At 37.1% G+C, this 19,119-nt stretch overlaps 1 protein-coding gene across 4 annotated transcripts in view; it reads left to right on the forward strand.

The window, feature by feature from the left end:
• The window catches only part of AKAP11 (A-kinase anchoring protein 11), a 49,358-nt gene that overhangs the window by 12,837 nt on the left and 17,402 nt on the right, over window positions 1-19,119 (forward strand). For 3 of the 4 annotated variants that reach the window (XM_032873953.1, XM_032873952.1, XM_032873951.1), the window contains exons 2-7: window positions 989-1,098; window positions 5,839-5,955; window positions 9,173-9,220; window positions 10,646-10,780; window positions 12,079-12,343; window positions 12,916-17,419. In XM_032873953.1, the coding sequence (XP_032729844.1) occupies window positions 1,039-1,098; window positions 5,839-5,955; window positions 9,173-9,220; window positions 10,646-10,780; window positions 12,079-12,343; window positions 12,916-17,419 (5,129 nt within the window). In that variant the 5' untranslated portion in view covers window positions 989-1,038. Of the gene's footprint in view, window positions 1-986; window positions 1,099-5,838; window positions 5,956-9,172; window positions 9,221-10,645; window positions 10,781-12,078; window positions 12,344-12,915; window positions 17,420-19,119 lie in introns of all 4 variants that reach the window. The other variant, XM_032873954.1, reaches the window with a different exon arrangement.

Here is a 19,119-nt window from a genome sequence, read left to right on the forward strand (position 1 = left end):
TTTTGCGTATGTATCTCTCCATAGTGTAAATTTATATTAATCAGATGTTTTAAAAGCCTCAACTGGGTTATTCTTGGTAAGGCCAATTTGATTGAAACCCGTTCTTAAATTTTATTCATTCAGATTTTTGAGTTATTTAGTGATTTTGAATTCAGTTCCTATTCTCATTCTTTACTATAATAAAATACTTTCCTTCCAAGTATCTGAGCCCAAGAGGGCTGTATTGCTTTGTTCTCCTTGTATCCATAGCATGAGCACAAGTAGATTTTGAATGGGCAAGGTACTGTGGTTAGATGTGAATACTGAGTACTTAATGCCCAAGTTGATTTAAACTTTCAAAGGTACTTTTTAAAGACATTGATAAAAAGTTTAAGTTCTTAATTTTAGAGTTTCTTCCAAGGTCTCTGTGTATATGTTTGTCTGTGTATCTGTGTGTGTGCATGCATGTGTATGTGTGCATGTGTTTTTTAAGTACTCTTAATCATTTAACTTAGATGTTTTTTGAACTCTAGTCATTGGTGCTCTTAAGATTCCTAAATAAGGAGCTTGTTATTGTTTATGGGATTTTATTTGATAAATACAGATTTTGTAGTGTCATTTGCATATTATCAAATCTTTCTGCCCAGGAAATAAGGAGTGGAGCATTGACACATTCACAGTGGCCCTAGGGTTTGAGTGCCTTTTGGGAGGCAAGAAGGCTGGGATTCTTTTGTGATATTCGTTATTTTAGATTTTAAAAGGATTTCCAAACATTTCTTATTAAGACTTTCGTATACTTTCTTATTTGTAAAAAGCGAGACAAAACAAAACACAAAGGCAGTGAGATTGAATAAAGGCAAACTGCTTAAAATAATTTTTTATGTCTCAGAATTTTAAGGTTTTTCTTTTTTAAATGACTGAATTTAAAGAAGTTATTTTAGGACAGAATGTCTGCCTGAATCACTAAAATCAGTAAATTAGTTGTTTTCTTTTAATATGTTTTCCTTAGGTATTTTATGGATTAATTCTTCATTGATTACATACAACAGCAATATCGTTATGGCGACCTTCCAGACTTTGAGAAATAGTCACATGAAGACTAGAACATCTGTCAGAAGAGTAAGTTCACTGTATTAGATTCCTTTCAGTGATAGTTTTAATAAAAATGTGGATCATTTTTTTAAATCTTGTTAAGCAGCTATATGATATTCTTGTTTTTAAATGAGTCTTAATATTGTAATTAGTAATATTGTGATAATATTAGTAAGATTGGCATATGTGAAAATAGTGATACGAAGTAAATCAACTTTATCTCCCAAAGATCACAGTGCCTCCCAATTTCTGCTCAGCAGATAGTTTTCTGTCATCTCAAAATCTCCCCCATCTATTAACAATAGAAGCAACAGGTATAAATTTTCTTATGTACCTTTACCTTTACCCCTAGATATTGCCATTTATTCATTTATTCAATCAGCAAATAAAAATTTGAGTGTTTATTTTATGCGAGGCCCTGTGCTAGGTACTGGTTCTGTGCTAGGTACTGGATAATTAGCAAATTAAATATGATTCCGATCCTCTTTCTAGTCTGTGGAAGAACCCTCTCCTTCTCTTAAGAGAATTTGGTTACCCTTCCATTTCTTGCCCTCTTTTTTCTAACATTTTATTATGAAAAATTTCAAGCATACAGAAGAGTTAAAATCATAGCACTCCTAATCATAAACTTGCATACAGCCACCCTTGAGTAATGGGGGTTTAGGGGTGCCAACCCCCTGTGCAGCTGAAGATCCATGTGTAAGTTTTGGCTCCCCAAAAACTTTACCACTAATAGCCTATAGTTGACCGGAAACCTTACCAATAACTTAAACAGCCAATTGACACATATTTTGTATGTTATATGTATAATATTCTGTATTCTTAACAGTAAATTCTAGAGAAAAGGAAATGTTATTAGAAAATCATAAGGAAGAGAAAATATATAGCAGTAAACTGTTCACTGAAAAAAACTACACGTAAGTGCACCCATGCAATTAAAACCCGTATTGTTCAAAGGCCGACTGTACTTTGTTTTATTTGCTCTATGTGTACATGCGCACGTGTTTACTTTCTGGCAGAACTACTTGAAAGTTAGTCTTAATGTCTCTTTACTCTTAAATACTTGAGCGTACTTCTCCCAAGGATTACCATATCCTCCCACATAACAATAATTCACTTATCATATAACAATAATACAGTTATCACATTCAAGAAAATTATAATTCCCTAATGCCCAATGCCCAGATGTACTCAGGCTTCCTTCATTACCCATAAAAAGTCTTTTGCGTCTTCCCCACCTCTAACCACACTCCCACTTTGGATTCAGACTAGACTCCTAAGCCTTAAGTTGCCTTTGATGCTTATGACTTATTTATGTTACTTTTGGTCTGAGAGTTTCTTCTATCTATCTATCTATCTATCTATCTATTCATTCATTCATTCATCCATCCATCCATCCATCCATCCATCCATCCAAGACTGACTTCTTGAACAGGCCAGGCCTGTTTCTTGTGCAATGTCCCACATGCTAGATCTGTGATATTTAACTTACTCCTCTCTCTTCTACATTTCACAGACTCTAGAAGTTAGGTGTCAGAGCTTGATTAGATTCAGGTTAAACATTTTTAGCAAGAATACCCTACAGGATGATGTTAAGATAGAATTTCAGGTTTTCCTGTGATCAGTGATGCAAGAATTGCTCAGTTGATGAGAGTAGTAATGCTGCCAGAAATGTCCATTTTAAACGTGTGTTTTCCATTTTCTAGTTATTAAATAATCTATGAGATGATACTTGCTGTGTGTAAATATCTTGTTTTTTTCCAGCAACTTTTTATCTAATATTTTTGGTATCCTTGATGACCCTTTCCTGAATCTGTTATTTCCTAAAAGCTGCGAAATGAAGATTTTCCTAATGCTATCGTTCTTTTTACATTTATTAGCTAGAATTCTTAAAAGCCTTCCCTCATTAATCTTAATGAACTCCAGTATCTCCCATAAAGCCTGGGTAAATGCCTTTGAATTACCAATTTTCAGATTAATAATTTGGTGGAATAAACAAATGAGTTTATTTCCATTCATTTGCTCATTTATATTGCTCTGGATTCATGGATTTTAAAAATTCTATGTTTTACAATCTTTTATTTATTTATAGTTATTTATTCATTTACTTAAGTTGCTCAAGGGGTCTCAGATATCGTCCCCTCTAAGCTGGTGCCTATATCCTTTTGTATTAGGCTCTTAATTCTTTGATTGCTTCCCTACTTTCTAGTATAACAGATTAACCCAGTCTCACCTTCTACTTTCCCTTTCTCAGACTTGGAATTGGCTTTTCTCCAAAAAACCCCTTCTAGTATTTAGAAACCAGGTACTCTGGCTACTAGGAGTGCCCATTGCTCCTTCAGTGTCGTGAATTTATATTAATAGTTTAGGTTCAGATTTCATATTTTTTTACTTTTTTTTGAGTTGTTTGTATCTCAGCCTAAAAACCTTCACTCATTAATGAAAACAGAATCATTTAAAATTTAGAATACTTTTAAGCCTACAGAGAAGTTGAGAAATCAGTTCAATGAACACTGTACATACCCCTCACTTAGGTTCACCGTCTGTTAACATTTTGCCATTACCATGCTATTTGTGTGTGTATACAAACACATGTGTGCACGTGTACACACATGCACGCATCTACATACACACTTCCCTTTTGAGACCACGTGAGAATTGGCTGCAGACATCTCTTAAGAACATCGGCATCATTACCGCTCCTTGGAAAAATTGTTAATTCAGTAACATCATCTAACGTGCATTTCATATACAAATTTCCCTAATTGTCTCAAATATCTTTGTTATTTTTACCTTACTCTTCATCTAGGATCTAGTCAAGACTCATGCTTTATTTGGGTGTTGTGTTTCTTTCATCTCCACCCAGTATCACCAAATATCGCCAACATAAAGACATGTATCCTTTATAATTGGTACAATTAATAAGTAATCTGTAGGGTGATGCTGGGAGAGAGTGAGCATCCTGTTGCCCACTAGCTTTGAACCCAGTGATATGGATACATTGATAATCTTTCCCTAAATCAGTAATTACATTGGGATTTACAAATGGCATTTATAAATTTTGTCATCCTGTCCATATTTGTCATTCAGCATTCTTATTTAAACAAGTGTTCTTCCCTCATCCTTTTATCTGTCTCTTTTAATGGATTCAGTTTAAAAAAAATCCAGTTATCATAATTCATTACCATTTTTATTCTTTTGATGCCTAAATTCCAGTGGGAATTCCTTCATGTTGGCTTCTATTTTCTTTTCTTTTTTTCAAAAATTTTCATTCTAGTACAGTTAACATACAGTGGTATATTAGTTTTAGCCATACAATACAGTGATTCAGGACTTCTGTATTACTCAGTGTTCATCACAGTAAATGGGCCCTTAATCCGCTTCACTTGTTCCTGCTGTGTTCTTTTGAAATGACCCATTTAGTTCCTGAGCACTTCCTTGCTTTGTCACAATTAAGATGCCCCGCCCACATGGCATACTTTCTCTGCCTCCAGCCTGGAACCAACCATTTTCCCAGGAGCGCTAATTCTTTTTATTGGCAAAATGGTATTTAGAAACCAAAATCTGGGTGCATTACTACTGAGGGTCATTGCTTCTGTGATGTTTCAGTGGAAAAATGTAGTAGTTTAAAGAATGTTTTTAATGTGTTTAAGGAATCATGAGTTCATATTGATAATTCATATTCAAATTTAATATTATATTTTTTTCTTTACTGCTTTGGTTTCTTATGTATCTTGTCTTTTATTTTTATTTTTATTTATTTATTTATTTTTGTATCTTGTCTTTTAAACCAAAGAGTTTTGCTAACTTCTTATTAAATTAGCAAACATTTGTTGAGTTCATATCCTACAGTATGTGAGGTACTGAAATCTAAGGAAACAAACTGAATCAAATATAGTCTCGGGCTCAATAATTTGGTTTAATAGTAGGAAAGACCAATATATACAAAAACAGAAATGGTAGTATGTTGTGATGTGGATTAAATGATCTCAGTGTATAGATAGTACACTAGAAACTTTGATTTATTAGACTGAGGGGTGGGAAAATCTTCACAGGTCTTGGGCTCGGTAGAATTTCAACAGGGAAAGATTAGGAAATCAGGACATTTCTAATAGAAGAGCAGATCAGTAAATCAGTAGAAGGAGAAGAAGGTAGAATGAAATTAATGTTCTCTTTATGTCTGACTGTAATACTTATTATTTTCTTCATGTAATTTTTTTCCTCCCTCTATTCCTTTGTGTTTGTGACCTCTCCCCTACCAAATTCTGAAAACTTTCCCTCATTTTATCATATAGCTGCCCTAGGACCCCTGAAAAGTCTTAGCTCAGGTTGTTATCTCTTTTTTCCATCTCCACCTTCGTTATGAGAGTAATCACTTTTGTTAGCATGCTTTATTACAGCGTCTACATCACCTTCCTCCTTATATAGTTGCTGCTTCTGTTCTGCTAGTGACTTGGAAATCAGGTATGCAGTCTGTTGGGTTTTAGTGTGGAGTAAGAGTAAGCGAACCCAGAGTGAGGGCCTCATGAGCTTCTGGTAGATTGAATGCCTGGGCTGTGGTGTGTGTGTTTTGAGCAGGTGGAACTCTACATGATTAAGCCCTTTGCTGGTTCTTTCTCTCAGCTCATTTGAGGTCTGTATATATTCACAGGTGCCAAATGAATATTAATTGGAGATTTAGTGACTCTGCATTTAAAAATAGAATATCTCCAAGATCTTTTACCTTGTCTTAGAATTAAATAAATTAAGAATATCTTTTATTTTCAGAGCTTCAGTGAAGATGTGTTCCAGTCTGTCAAGTCTTTATTACAGAGTGAGAAGGAACTATGCAGTATATCAGCAGAGGATTGCTTAAAGCAGGATGAACATGCCAATTTGACTGAGGTTTGACATAATACTTTCTATATCTCTTCCTACTAAAACTGTATTTTCATGCTTCTTTGTAAAGCTGTGCCATCTACTTTTAAATTGCCTAAAATCTGTATGTATTAATACATGTATGAGAAGTACTTGTTTTAAATATTGGCTAACAGAGTTGTCTTAGTGTATTATAGTGAGCAAGTTTAATTTAGTGGATAGGCGTTGTTCACAGTCATGGACATACAGCACTGTATTAGATGATTCCTGCTATATTCAGTAAATTGATACTTTAATACTAAAATTTTTACTCTTAAACATGAAATGTATCTATATATTTTTAAAGATTTTATTTATTTATTTGACAGAGATGGCAAGAGAGGGAATACAAGCAGGGGGAATGGGAGAGAGAGAAGTGGGCTTCCTGCTGAGCAGGAAGCCCAGTGCAGGTCTTGATCCCAGGACCCTGAGATCATGACCTGAGCCGAAGGCAGATGCTTAACAACTGAGCCGCTGAGATGTCATATACTGTTTTCTTTATGCTTTTATTTTTTTTTTTGGTTTTTATTTTCTTGATTATTTAAATTCAGTACTTTGATAGAAAATGAAAAAGTAGTGATAAAAGTACTTTGAAATTAACATATTTACTACTCAGGATATAGTACTTGCTCAACTATTTCTGTGCGACATCAGTGTTTCCAGTCTTTGTTTGGACTTACTATATGAAAAGAAGTACATTTTTTCCTGTAATGTAGCCACAGTCCCATCAATACATTCATGTCACCAAATAAGAGAAATAAGGTATTAGGCTGTTCAAGCTCAAAAGTGATAAGTATGTTAGTTGAAAAAAAATTTTTTTTTTGAAACCAAGGATCTAATTAAAAAAAATATTGAGTATTCTTATTTTGAGGAAGGATTTTCTTTCATCTTCCTTGTGAAACTATATTTGAAGTAGTTGCAGAGGTATGGTGAGCAGACCCTTCAGGCTACAGTGTTCTCTGACCTGAGCCTTTTCCTTTTGGGTCAGCTAATTTCGGTGGCTCTTGACTATTATCTTCTCTGTTATCCTTCTGCTTTACTTTAGTAAAGCTGAGCCTCTCTTAATCTCCTCTGTTGTTGCCAAGTATGACAGATCTCCTGTGTCCTTCTGCCCTCGAACAGTTTTCCAGCCTGTATCTCTCCAGCTGCTTACGTAGTGCCTTTCCGAGCCCACATTCTTTGGTGAGGCCTTCCTCGATCAATGGGAAATATAAAACTACTGGCATCTTCAAAACCGCATGTCAGCTTATTTTCTCTTTTGTATTCAGTAAAAGGAAACTTGAAAGAATAGAAGGAATTTCTGTCTCACTTGAGGGTATGCATATCTCTAAGTGTTTTGTGAAGAAAAGAAAGAAGTTTGTTTTTGAGCTTATTTGTCATTGACTGTCTATGATGTGCAAGGCCCTTTCCCCCACGTTTTCCGATTAACCCTTACAATGTGGAAGAGGAGTTGTATTGCTCCAAGGTTTACAGATGAGGAGACTGGCTCCTAGAGCCTAACAGTTTACCCAGAGACCTGGAAATTAACTGTAGCACTTTTGGGAAGTGATAACCATAATTAGAATAACGATTCTGGGTTAATGTAATATTCTGACTTGTTTGTGAGTCATCAGAAAGAGATCAAAAGTATAGTCAGTGTTTCTTTATATTTTAACTGTGCTGCTTTCCCTTAATTCTTGAGAATTGATTTTCCATATTGCTATAATTTAAGTATTTTGTATTTTTAGTCACAGTACTTGCTTAGTTGACAGTTTACCATTCTGTCTTCAAATGGAAGATTTTTCTTCCTATGATGTCAAAGACATAAAGGGAATATAAATTTTAAAAATAATACTTTTGGGGGGTTACAAAAGTAGTACATGATGCTTGTAGAAAAATAAGAAATACTGCAAGTATCAAAAAGAAAATGCCTATCGGCGTGCCTGGGTAGTTCCATAGGTTAAGCTCAGGGGTCCTGAGATTGGGCTTCTTGCTCAGCAGGGAGCCAGCTCCCCCTGCTTTTGTGTGCTTGCGAGCTCTGTCGCGTTCTCTCTCTCTCCCTCCCTCTCTCTGACAAATAAATAAGCGAAACCTTAAGAAAAAAAAAAGAACATGCCTATCATTAATCTTATGAATTAGGGGCAAGAAACATGAAAAGAAGAAACATGAATTAGGGGGAAGAAACATGAAAAAAGTAGGAAAAAAATAACGTCACTTATAATTCCATCATCTAGAATTAATCGCTGCTTATAGCTTGGTGTATTGCCGTCCAGTACTATTTTTCATGCATATGTTTTTAAAAATAAGGTTGAAATTGTGTGCATACCTTGTATCATTTTTGTCTGTAACTTGTCCTTTTTACTATTTTATTTTAAAATGTGGCTTTTTTTCATGCCGTTAGATATTCTTTTAGAAACTTAATTTATATAAACTCCTGTAGAGAAATCCCTATATAAGGATGTTGAAGGAAATAAGTGATAATATCATAGGAAGTCAATAAGGGGTCTTGGAGATGTACCCCGAAAAGCCTTTCTGAGGGGGTGACATTAAGTTGGATCTTGAATGAGGAGGAGCAAGGCGTGTAAGCATCCAAGGTCTAGAGACACAGGTTGTGGGCCGTTACTGCATAACAGTAACAAACTGGGCATGTTCTAGACCCAGAAAGGGGGCCCATGTGTATGAATAAATGTGAGGGAAGGTTGAAAGCCCCGGCTAACCCAGAGCCTGGGGACCTTGGTTAAGACTTCATAGTGGGAAGCATGGAAAGATTTTGACAGGGGAGTGTCATGATTATTACTGAGACCAGGTGGGACAGGACCATCATGCAGATGAGAAATGGGGGCAGGGGGTGTGGAGAGAGGGAGATATTACAGGAGATAGGTTTGTGGAGTAGAATTGATTGAACCTGTTAATGAAGTGGATGTGGGGAAGGTTGAAGAGCTGCATTATGGAACCGAATCTTTGGTGAAAAACCTTTGTGATGATTTTGAAAAAACGAATCATTTTGTCCAAGACAGCCAGCATTTTAAAAATGTATGTATTTTTAATTGAGGTATAATCAACATGTAACCTATTGGTTTCAGCTGCACTACATGATGCTACATACAAATGTAACAGTCAGCATTTAAAGTTTTCTGTGCTTTTTTCTGTATCTCCGCTCTGTCAATAATCTAATTGTGATAAGACTTAAAAAACTCAAATTAATGGAGCTTTATTCCTTATTCAGGTCACATTTCTAGGTTTTAATGAAGAAACAGATGCTGCTCATATTCAGGTATGGTCAATTTATTGAACTGGGAAAGACCATGGGAGATTATTTGGAACAGATTTTGAGATCATGAAATTTGCCTGATTAGCCCAAAATTTACACTAAACTCTTCTGTTAAATCATTCCTATTTAAAGCTAAAAGATGACTCTTGAGTGTGCTTTGGACATTTTCACTTTTAGCATTTTCAGAGTATTCTTGTTACAGAAAGTAGTTTTAGGTTAGGAGACCACAGAAGTAATTTATCTGAGAAGGTTGCCAACCACAAGCTAACTTTTCCTCCATTTTGTGCATAATGTAGAAAATGAGACTTCATTTTTTTTTTTTTCAATTTGGATGGTTTTCCTAATCTGACTTCATCAGATCATTATATTTTTAACTGAGATAGAGTTCAATTTAAAAGGTGAAATTTGTAAGAAATAATGATTAACCAGTGCAAAATTTTTAGCCTGATTTAGGCAGGTGTTTACACAGAAACTGGTAGTTGAGATTATGATCAGCAAAGGAGAGCTTAACGTTATATAAAGAAGGTTGAAGCTCATGTAGATGTGGTAGGCATCTTTTTTTTTTCCCCCTACCTTGTGCTGCTGCTTAATATTTATGATTGCCATGTTTTTCCTTTTATGGCCGTTAAGTGTCTCCCAAAAGAAAAAGTAATACTGTTCATTTCTTGATGAATAATGCCTTTCAGGTGATAATGAAAATTGCTGTGTGTCTTGATTGTGCCCTTGCCTGAAGGAAACTATTTAGACAGAAGGCACAAGAGAAGATATACTCCTGAGAACATAAGGCTGCAAAGAGAAGTGTTCCAATGTATTTCTCTTAGTCTACTTCCTCTTTAAGAGTTATTGATAAAGTCATGTTTATAAAGGAAGGTACTCTAGGTGGGGTCAAAGACATTAATTCTTTCACAGGGTAAAGTCTTTACATAAAAAGGGCAAATGAGAAAAAAAAAATGTTTCCTTAATATCTTCACAAAATATTCAGCCAGAATTTAATATAATACTTTGGAGAGGAAAGGCAGAAAAACAGATATGTATTTTACAAATATAAAAACTTAAGCTCCAAGAAGCACATTCTACTGGGAAGAATCCCTATATGTGGGAAATAATCCGTGATTAACTTGAAGATTGCAGGTTGACATTTGCAGCTAAAAACTATTAAAAGGCTAGTTGTCATGAATGTATGAGGTACCATGTAAAAATACTTTAGAGTTTGATGTCAGTATTTTAAAAGTCTATAGAAATAGCAGGTATTAAAATATTTTAGTACATTTTATTTTTGAGTTAAAAAATTACTCACGATAAACTACATATGTTAACTATTTTGAACTGAAAGTATATTAACCAGTAGACCTTATGGTTTTTGAATAAGGCTCACATTATAGGAATCTAAACAAAAGTGTTATTTATTGTATTTCTTTTTTAAATTAGGACTTAGCTGCAGTTTCTTTGGAACTTCCAGATCTTCTGAATTCACTGCACTTCTGTAGTCTAAATGAAAATGAAATTATTTGTATGAAGGATATAAGTAAATCATCAGATACAAACAGTGGTCCTCTAAGTCAGGTAACTTTTATATATCATTTCTAATCTGTTTTTCAGGGCAAATTTTACAGTGACATTTGACGGAGAATGTTAAACTCTTAAATGCTTGAAGTTTTTTTTAATGCTATCTCAAGGAAATATGATTTGTAAAAAAAAGAACTCAGGAAGCTTTGAAATCACTGAAGGATAGAGTAATTTTGACCATAGCTTTAAATTAGATCTTTTCATGTGTGAAGCTCCCTAAATGATATGCAAGTGCATATTAATGAATTTTTTTCCTGAAAATTCATTTCTGGATTTCTTGAATTTCTTCTACCTTTGGTTAAACTATAGAATCTTTTCCCCCTTTATGGCTAGTTCTAAATTTATATGAATATTGCATTCAGTGTTTTAGAGGACATAGTTTAACGTGTTTTCTGTTAAAAAACAATTCATTATAAAGTTGACTTCTCACCATTTCAGAAGGTAGTTAGTTTTAAAACATTCAGCCTTTAGTTCTTAGTAAGTATTATTTTGTTGATAATGCGTCAAAGAAAAGTGCTTTGCATGTTTTACCTCCTAAAAATTGAATCAGTAGGTTTAAAGTTTGGGTTACTTATTCCAAGTATAAAAGACTGCTGTGTTCATTATGAGGTCTACAGGTAAAAGTAGAACTGCTTGCCTCATTTTCTTCATTATGCTTTTCATTTATATTTACTTTGATTTGTTTGCTAGGATTACAAGATGTGATTAGCTATTATATTTGATTTCCACCTTTTTTCACTAATATGTATGGCAAAAAACTGATGATTTCTATTTTTAATCAGAGCTATAAATGTTATTATAAAATTGTAATACTAGGGACATTTAGGTAAAAGGAGGAGAAGATTCTTTTATGGTAGAAGGGAATGTTGTGTCCTGCTGGAAGCTACTGGAAAATGGGATACAAAAATAGAATAGAACCTGGTTCCTACCCTCTAGCAGTTTACGGTGTAGTTGGTGAGTTCAGTTAATGAACGAGGAAACTCATGAGGCTATATAATAATATTGGAAGACATGTCAGAGATATGGATAGTAAGTTCCATAACATTTCGGGAGATAGGACAGGTGGAATTTGAGTAGCGATGAGAAAAAGATTGGGAGAAAGAGATGGGAAGTGAGAAATGTTGTAGAGAATCAATGAAGAAAAGAATTTAACAATCAGGGAGTCTCTTGGGATGAATGCATTTCTTTTTTTTCCCCTCAGATTGTGTTATTTCTAGGCTTCACTTCCAGAAAATACGCTTTAAATGTATGTTTTGAAAGTTGAATTATGTTTATCATCTTTCATCTTCCCCAAGAGTCAGCATTCTGGAATGCTCTGTGTCATGAGAGTGTCACCTACGTTGCCAAGACTCAGAATTGATTTCATCTTTAGTCTCCTAAGTAAATATGCTACTGGCATAAGATATACCCTGGACACGTACTTGTATCAGAGGCGCCAACCTGAGACTGCTAAGGAAGATGATGATGACACCAATCAGTCCGTGTCTTCCATAGAGGATGACTTTGTCACTGCTTTTGAGCACTTAGAGGAAGAAGAGACCTCAAAGCCATGCCATGATGGTTTGTTCTTTTCTAAACTTTCTTGAAAAGGGAAATTAAAGTTTAGCGTTCAGTTTTAAAAGTTTTCAGGCTGAGCTGTTCAATTAGAAATTATATGCAATTTAAACATTTTAACTTTTTTTTTTTTTGATTGTGCAAGGAATTCATTCTCTTGTGATTTTTAAGTTCATTGTTATCTGGTTCTTGGTTTTGCTATTTCTGTTCTTATTTTGGTTGTCCTGTTCAAGCACCGTTCACCTCAGTACATTAAGTATTTGGACCATCCTGGGTTCAAATTTGAGAAGAGTTACCTGGTAGAGAGACCACATTAGTGTTTCTAACACATAGGACAAGAAGCTAACCATTTCATAGACCAGATATTCCCAGATGTCAGGTAAAATGAAATTATTTTAGTAAAAGGTATATTAGCTCTCAAGTATGATTTGGGGTGAATCTGGTAAACCATATAGTGTAGAAGACACGTTACAAATAAATATTTCATGCTTAAAGTCTACTTATTCCCACTGATATAACTTAATTTTTAAAAGATTCTGTTCATGAATAATTTGATCATTTTATTCTTTTTTCTACAGGAATAAATATTACTGCACTAAAGAGCCAGTGTGATGCTGCTTCTCAGACTTCTTCTGGTCACCAGGTAGAAACCCATGATTTAAGGATTCTCGTCAGCTCTGGGAGGCAGAAGTCATTGGCTAAACCTTCAACTTCCTTAATAAATATTCTGGGACATAAAGAACTACCTTCTGTGAAAACTTCAGTGACTACATTAATTACTGAGCCCTGGATCCAAAAGAGTTTCTACAGGTCATGTAATGCTTCAGATAAAGGTGGTAATGCACAGAAAACGTTTTTTTCTTCTTCGCCTGCCTACTCCTCTGAATCTGAATGTTCCAGTCCAAGTCCTGTTATTTTCTTGGATGAAGAGGGTTATCAGAAAAGTTTAAAAGCAAAACTTGAGTTACCTAAAATTCCTGTGATGAAAGATGATATAGAGGATTCGGACTCAGAAGTGAGTGAATTTTTTGATAGTTTTGATCAGTTTGATGAACTCGAGCCAACTTTAGAGACTTCCTGTCCATTTCCAAAAGATCCTGTCCTAGGAAAGACATCACAAAAGAAAGGACACAAACATGAAAAATCTTGCTCTGTAACCACTGCAATGAATCCTCAAAAATTCAAGTTTGATCGTCCAGTCCTCCCAGCTAATGTTAGAAAGCCAACTCCTCGTAAGCCAGAATCCCCTTACAGCAACCTGTGTGATGCTCCAGATTCACCACGCCCAGTGAAGGCATCAGGGGAGGACAGCGGCTTGTTTAGCCCTGTTCGATCCTCTGCCTTTAGTCCTCTTGGAGGCTGTCCTCCTGCTGAGTGTTTTTGCCAAACAGATACCGGTGGAGCTCGGCTTCATGAGAGTCATGATTCTCTTTATTACACCTATGAGGATTATGCCCATAGCATTTCATGTGAAGTGCTGAGCTCTGTTCTTCATACCCAACACCCTGACATAACCCCAGACACGAAGAGTATTAAAAAAGGAGAAAATAAAACCATAGTTCCAAAGAGCGAAAGCCTTGAGCAAAAAAGTAAATCTAACAATAAATCCTTGATGATTAAAGATAGCATTCAGAAATTTGCATCTGATCTTGTGGAAAAAAGTTTGGGCAGTGCATTTAAAGACTTACAGAAGGGAGTCTCTTCATGTACCAACGCGTTGTGTCACTTAGCCATCAAATTGACGTCCTCTGTTTTTCAGGTGGCATTTAATGAACTGAGAAGGCAGTGTGCGTTTTCACTGAGAGAACGTGCCATCAGTGGGCTGGCTAATTTTTTGGTGAGTGAAGCTTTAGCAAATGCTTTACAGGATTTACAGTACGTAAAAAAGCAGATATTCACTAACACGGTTGCTAGGTTTGCTGCAGATCTTGCCGAAGAGCTTGTTTTTGAAGGCATCATGGAAGTGTGTCAGTTTTCCTATCCTCCAACACCCGCATCTCCACAGTGGTGGTCGTCAGACTGTGAGGACAGAGTAGTAAAGTCCTATGCAAAAGACTTATCTGAGTCTGTTATACAGGAAGCATTTATTGAGCTTTCGCAAGTCGATGTGACCTTCACGACCAAGGCAGCAGTTAGTGTTTCTACAGATAACATAAAGTGTGTGAGCACAGAAAATTTAATGCCATCGACACAGACTTCCACATTTTCCCCTGCTTGGAACAATCAGACCGTAACAGCAACAAGACCCATGCAGGACTATAAAAAGGAGTACACAGTACAGCAGGCCTTGTTTTGTACGTCTGGAATTGTTACTTCTATACCAGTGCCCTTGGCAGGAAGTGCCCTTCTCCCATACCATATTTCATCTAACATATATCAGGCAAAGTCTCTTCGGTCGTCTGATGATAGTAATTTGAATGGCGATTCTACCCAGACACATGTTACCACAAAAAGCAAAGAAGAGGAAGTAGCATGTCTCAGAAATATTTGTTTACCCTCAGACCATAATCCAGATAACCAGAAAGATTTTAAACCAAATGATACCGAAATGCAGAGCTCTTCAAAATTAACAAGCGATCCTGTGATTATTAGCAACTTTTCCACCTCAGTGGTGCACACAATTGTAAATGAAACATTAGAGTCAATGACATCCTTCAAAGGTACAAAAACCGTTGATGAACACACAGATTGTGTAACTATAGCAGTAAAGGGAAAACCCTTTCCCTTCCACTCTGATCAAGCAACACTGCAACGGAGCGAAGCTAGCAATAAGGACATGTTTGCTGATCAGTTATCTAAATCTATTATTAAACATTCCATAGATAAAAGTAAATCAACCACCCCAAGTGTAGATAAAAATGCCGGACCCAAAGAAAGCTTGCCTGTTCCCAGAGAAGAGTCACAGTTGACCTTGGAAAAGTTCCCCAAATTTCTTGATGCTCAAGATCACTTAACTCACTGTTCACTTTCATCAGGAAAGGATTGTGCTCCCGAATGTAAAGGTTCTTCGGCTCATGGCTCTTCTGTAGAGACACTCCCACCGTGTTCAACAACCGCCAGTCAGAAACCCGATCTGAAGGAAGCTACTAAAGACAAACCTGTGACAAAACATAATGTGAATAATACAGCACTTGAGCCCTTGTCTTTTGGGCAAGAGCACCCTTTTCCTCATTCACATACTTTCTCATCCACAGTGCTTCAATGTGTAGATGGTTTGCATGTAGACAAACAGAAAATTAGAGACGGAAATGTAATACCTGATACTCCTCCCTCCACTCCTCTCGTACCATCCCGGGCTGGTTCTGAATGGGATATCAAGAAGTTAACCAAAAAACTCAAGGGGGAATTAGCAAAAGAATTTGCACCTGCTACACCTCCCTCTACACCTCACAACTCATCTGTGGGCAGTTTGTCTGAAAATGAACAAAATACCATAGAAAAAGAAGAGTTCATGTTGAAACTCATGCGATCTCTTTCAGAAGAAGTTGAAAGTAGTGAAGATGAAGGGCATCCGGAAGTGGATGTGAAGCCTGAGCACTCAGGGAAGAAAGTTCAGTTTGCAGAATTGTTAGCCACCCACATTGTCTCTCTTGCCACGGAAATGGCAGCTTCCCACCTGGATAATAAAGTCATTCAGGAACCCAGGGTGAAAAGCCCTTGCTTAAATGCGCAAAGTCAAAGAAGTGTGTCACCTACCGTTTTCAATTGCTCGGAGGAAAATTTACAAACATTACGCAATTTTGCGGGTGATCTGGCAGCGGAAGTCATTACGGAAGCTGAGAAGATAGCAAAAGTTAGAAGTTGTGTGCTTTTCAGGCAAAGAAAGAATAGTTGTTACATTGACGGGGGCCGAGATGATCGATCAGAAGAGAAGCTGGATAGAGAGGCTGTAGCCCAGTCGAGAGAAGTGGATCCATTCATTCTTTCGTTACCATCAGGCTCCTGTATGTCCGGTCTGACCTACAAGTATCCCAGCTGTGAAAGCGTGACAGACGAGTATGCGGGTCACATTATCCAAGTGCTGAAACAGGAAGGTGGCAATAGTGAGTTGTTAATGGACCAGTATGCCAACAGACTTGCTTATCGGTCTGTTAAGTCAGGATTGCAAGAAGCCGCTAAGGCGGCCAAAATGAAGTGCAGCTCAAGAATGTTCCCCCTGCAGAGCTCACAGGTGAAGACCAAGAACGAACTGTTCATATTCTTGAATAAGGAACACCACCGAGAAGCAGATCAAGAACGGCCAAGTAAAAGAAGCGGAGGTTACCTTTGTAAAAATCAAACTGGCGAGTGGACGCAGGACACACATAACAATGAGTGCTCTGAACTGTATAGTTTTTCAGCCTCTCTTGCTCACAGCATAACAAGAGATGTTACAAAAGAGCTGACAGCGTCTGCAGGAGGCTTGCCAAAATCCTTGACAGATTCTTGCCTTTATGAAAAGTCTGGATGTGATGAAGACACTGAGTCTCACATCGAGCCAGAATTTCTTCAGTCTCTTCAGCCTTCCTCACAAAGTCACAGATTCTACCACAGTACGGGCAGCTTAAGTGGGTCTGGTTATGGAGAGAGTGTTGTTCAAGCTATAGAGCAGTATGCCAAGAAGGTAGTGGATGACACTTTAGGGCTCAGTTTAGGATCCACAGTTTTCCATGGGTCTGAGTCCACAAAAGCAGCCGATAGCGTCACGTATGCAGAAAAGTTGTCACCTCTTATAAACCGAGCTTGCAGATACTGTGACCGTAAAGAACTACACAACTGCACTGGAAATTCATCTCTGCACGCTTCCAGACAGGATTCACTTGCTAGTAGTAAGCCAGTTTCTAATTCAAAACTTAGCAACATCTGTCAGGAATCTAGAATTTTTCATCTTGATGTCCCACAAATTCACATTGGTCTCCATAAGAAGACAGTGCTTGCTGAGAAGATCGTTGCGGAAGCTATTGAAAAAGCAGAGAGAGAACTAAGCAATACCAGTTTGGCGGCTGATAGCGGAATTGGACAAGATGGCGTTAGCTTTGCTGAGAGCCTTACCACAGAAATAATGACGTCAGCAATGACGAATGTTGGACGTGCGGTCAGCAGGTGAGTTTCAGATTCCTTCTGGGTCTTTACGATAAAAGTTAAACTCGATCATATGTGTCTTAGGTCCTGTTAAGAAAGATGCAATTATTTTTAACCCCAAGTTAACAAAAACATTTTCCCTACTACATTTGTGTGGGGTTTCATATCCCATATGTTACTCTCCATCTCTGTTGTCTCATTATCCCCCCAACAGCCCTTTGAGGGAAGGTGTTAACCATTTCCTGAACTAGAAGAGGAGGCTTAGGGAGGATAGTCGTATTGCCCCCATTCGCAGAGCTGGGAAGTAAGTAAAGCTGGATTGAAGAAACACCAGAGAGTTTTAGACGGCAAATGTAGTGTGTTACTGTGATCATTAACTGCTCTGAGATTAAAATTTTTTTGTTACGGTGTTTTCTTTCCCTTCACAAAGGTAAGTTTTCTTATAAAGAGCATAATTTAACCAAACTGCTGTGAGGAGGAAAGCTTTAAAAAAAATTTTCCAAAGATTTCCATTACTGCTGTTACTTCTCTTGATGGGCTCCTGTTCTTTCCGATGGTCTCACAATGTCCTGTTCTTCAGTAGCTGTGCCTTGCGCTCAGGGATTCCAACCAACACCTTAGTTTAACTGTTTTTTTCCCTGGAAAGCATCAGAACCAATTTGTGTTATTAGTTTGTAGGATTTTGTTAGTCCCACAACAGAGAAAGTTCCTAGAGTTGAGGTGGAATTTAACAGTGTCACAGGATTCCTCAGATTTTTTAGAAGTTTTTTTCAAAGCCATGGCAAGGACCACCTCTCTTCTTAGCCATCTTAAAATAAGGAGATGGAGTTTGGCCAGGACTCTGGAGGCCATTTGTTCCAAGGCATCCTCCTGTGATGTTTCTGGTGAACCAAAGGAGGTCTCTTTTTGCTGTAATTGTGTAGCCTTCTTTCTCCTAGAGCAGGGGTTGGCAGACTATAACCCACAGGCCAAATCTGGGCTCTGTTTGTTTGTTTTTTATTGTCCGTGAGTTAAGAATGGTTTTTACATTTCCTCAGTGGTTGATAAATCAAATGAATACTATTTTGTGACATGTGAAAATTATATGAAATTCAAATATTAATGTTCATAAATAAAGTTATATTGGAGCACAGCTGTGCTCATTAATTTATGTATTGTCTATGGCTGCTTTTATGCTTTAATGGCAGAGGTGAGTAGCTGAAGTAGAGACATGGCCAACAATGCTTAAGTGTTTTCTCTTTGCCCCCCCCCCCCCTTTTTTTTAAAGACTTTATTTATTTATTTGACAGAGTGAGAGAGAGCATGAGAGGGAAGAGACACAGAGGGAGAAGCAGACTCCCCACTGAGCAAGGAGCCCAGTGCGGGACTCGATCCCAGGACTCTGGGACCATGACCTGAGCCAAAGGCAGCTGCTTAACCAACTGAGCCACTGTTTGACCCTTTATACAGTAAACATTTGCAGACCTGCATTTTCTTTGTCACAACTACCTGTCAGTTCTTAATACGATGGCAGACATATAATAAGTGGTTAGTAAATACATGAATGAATAAGTGCTAGTAAACTAGGCCTTTCCACAGCTGAAGCAACCTTCCTCAAGCAGAACTGGCCTCAGGCTATTTTAACTTTTTCTCCCTGTGCCTCCCTTAAGGCCCTGGGAGGAAAAAAGACTCTCCCCTGGATTAGACTCTCTAAGATATCCCTCCCAGGGCCTGGCTCATGC

This window comes from Lontra canadensis, unplaced genomic scaffold (assembly GCF_010015895.1).
Source record: "Lontra canadensis isolate GAN:19392208 unplaced genomic scaffold, GSC_riverotter_1.0 scaffold51, whole genome shotgun sequence".
NCBI lineage: Eukaryota > Metazoa > Chordata > Mammalia > Carnivora > Mustelidae > Lontra > Lontra canadensis.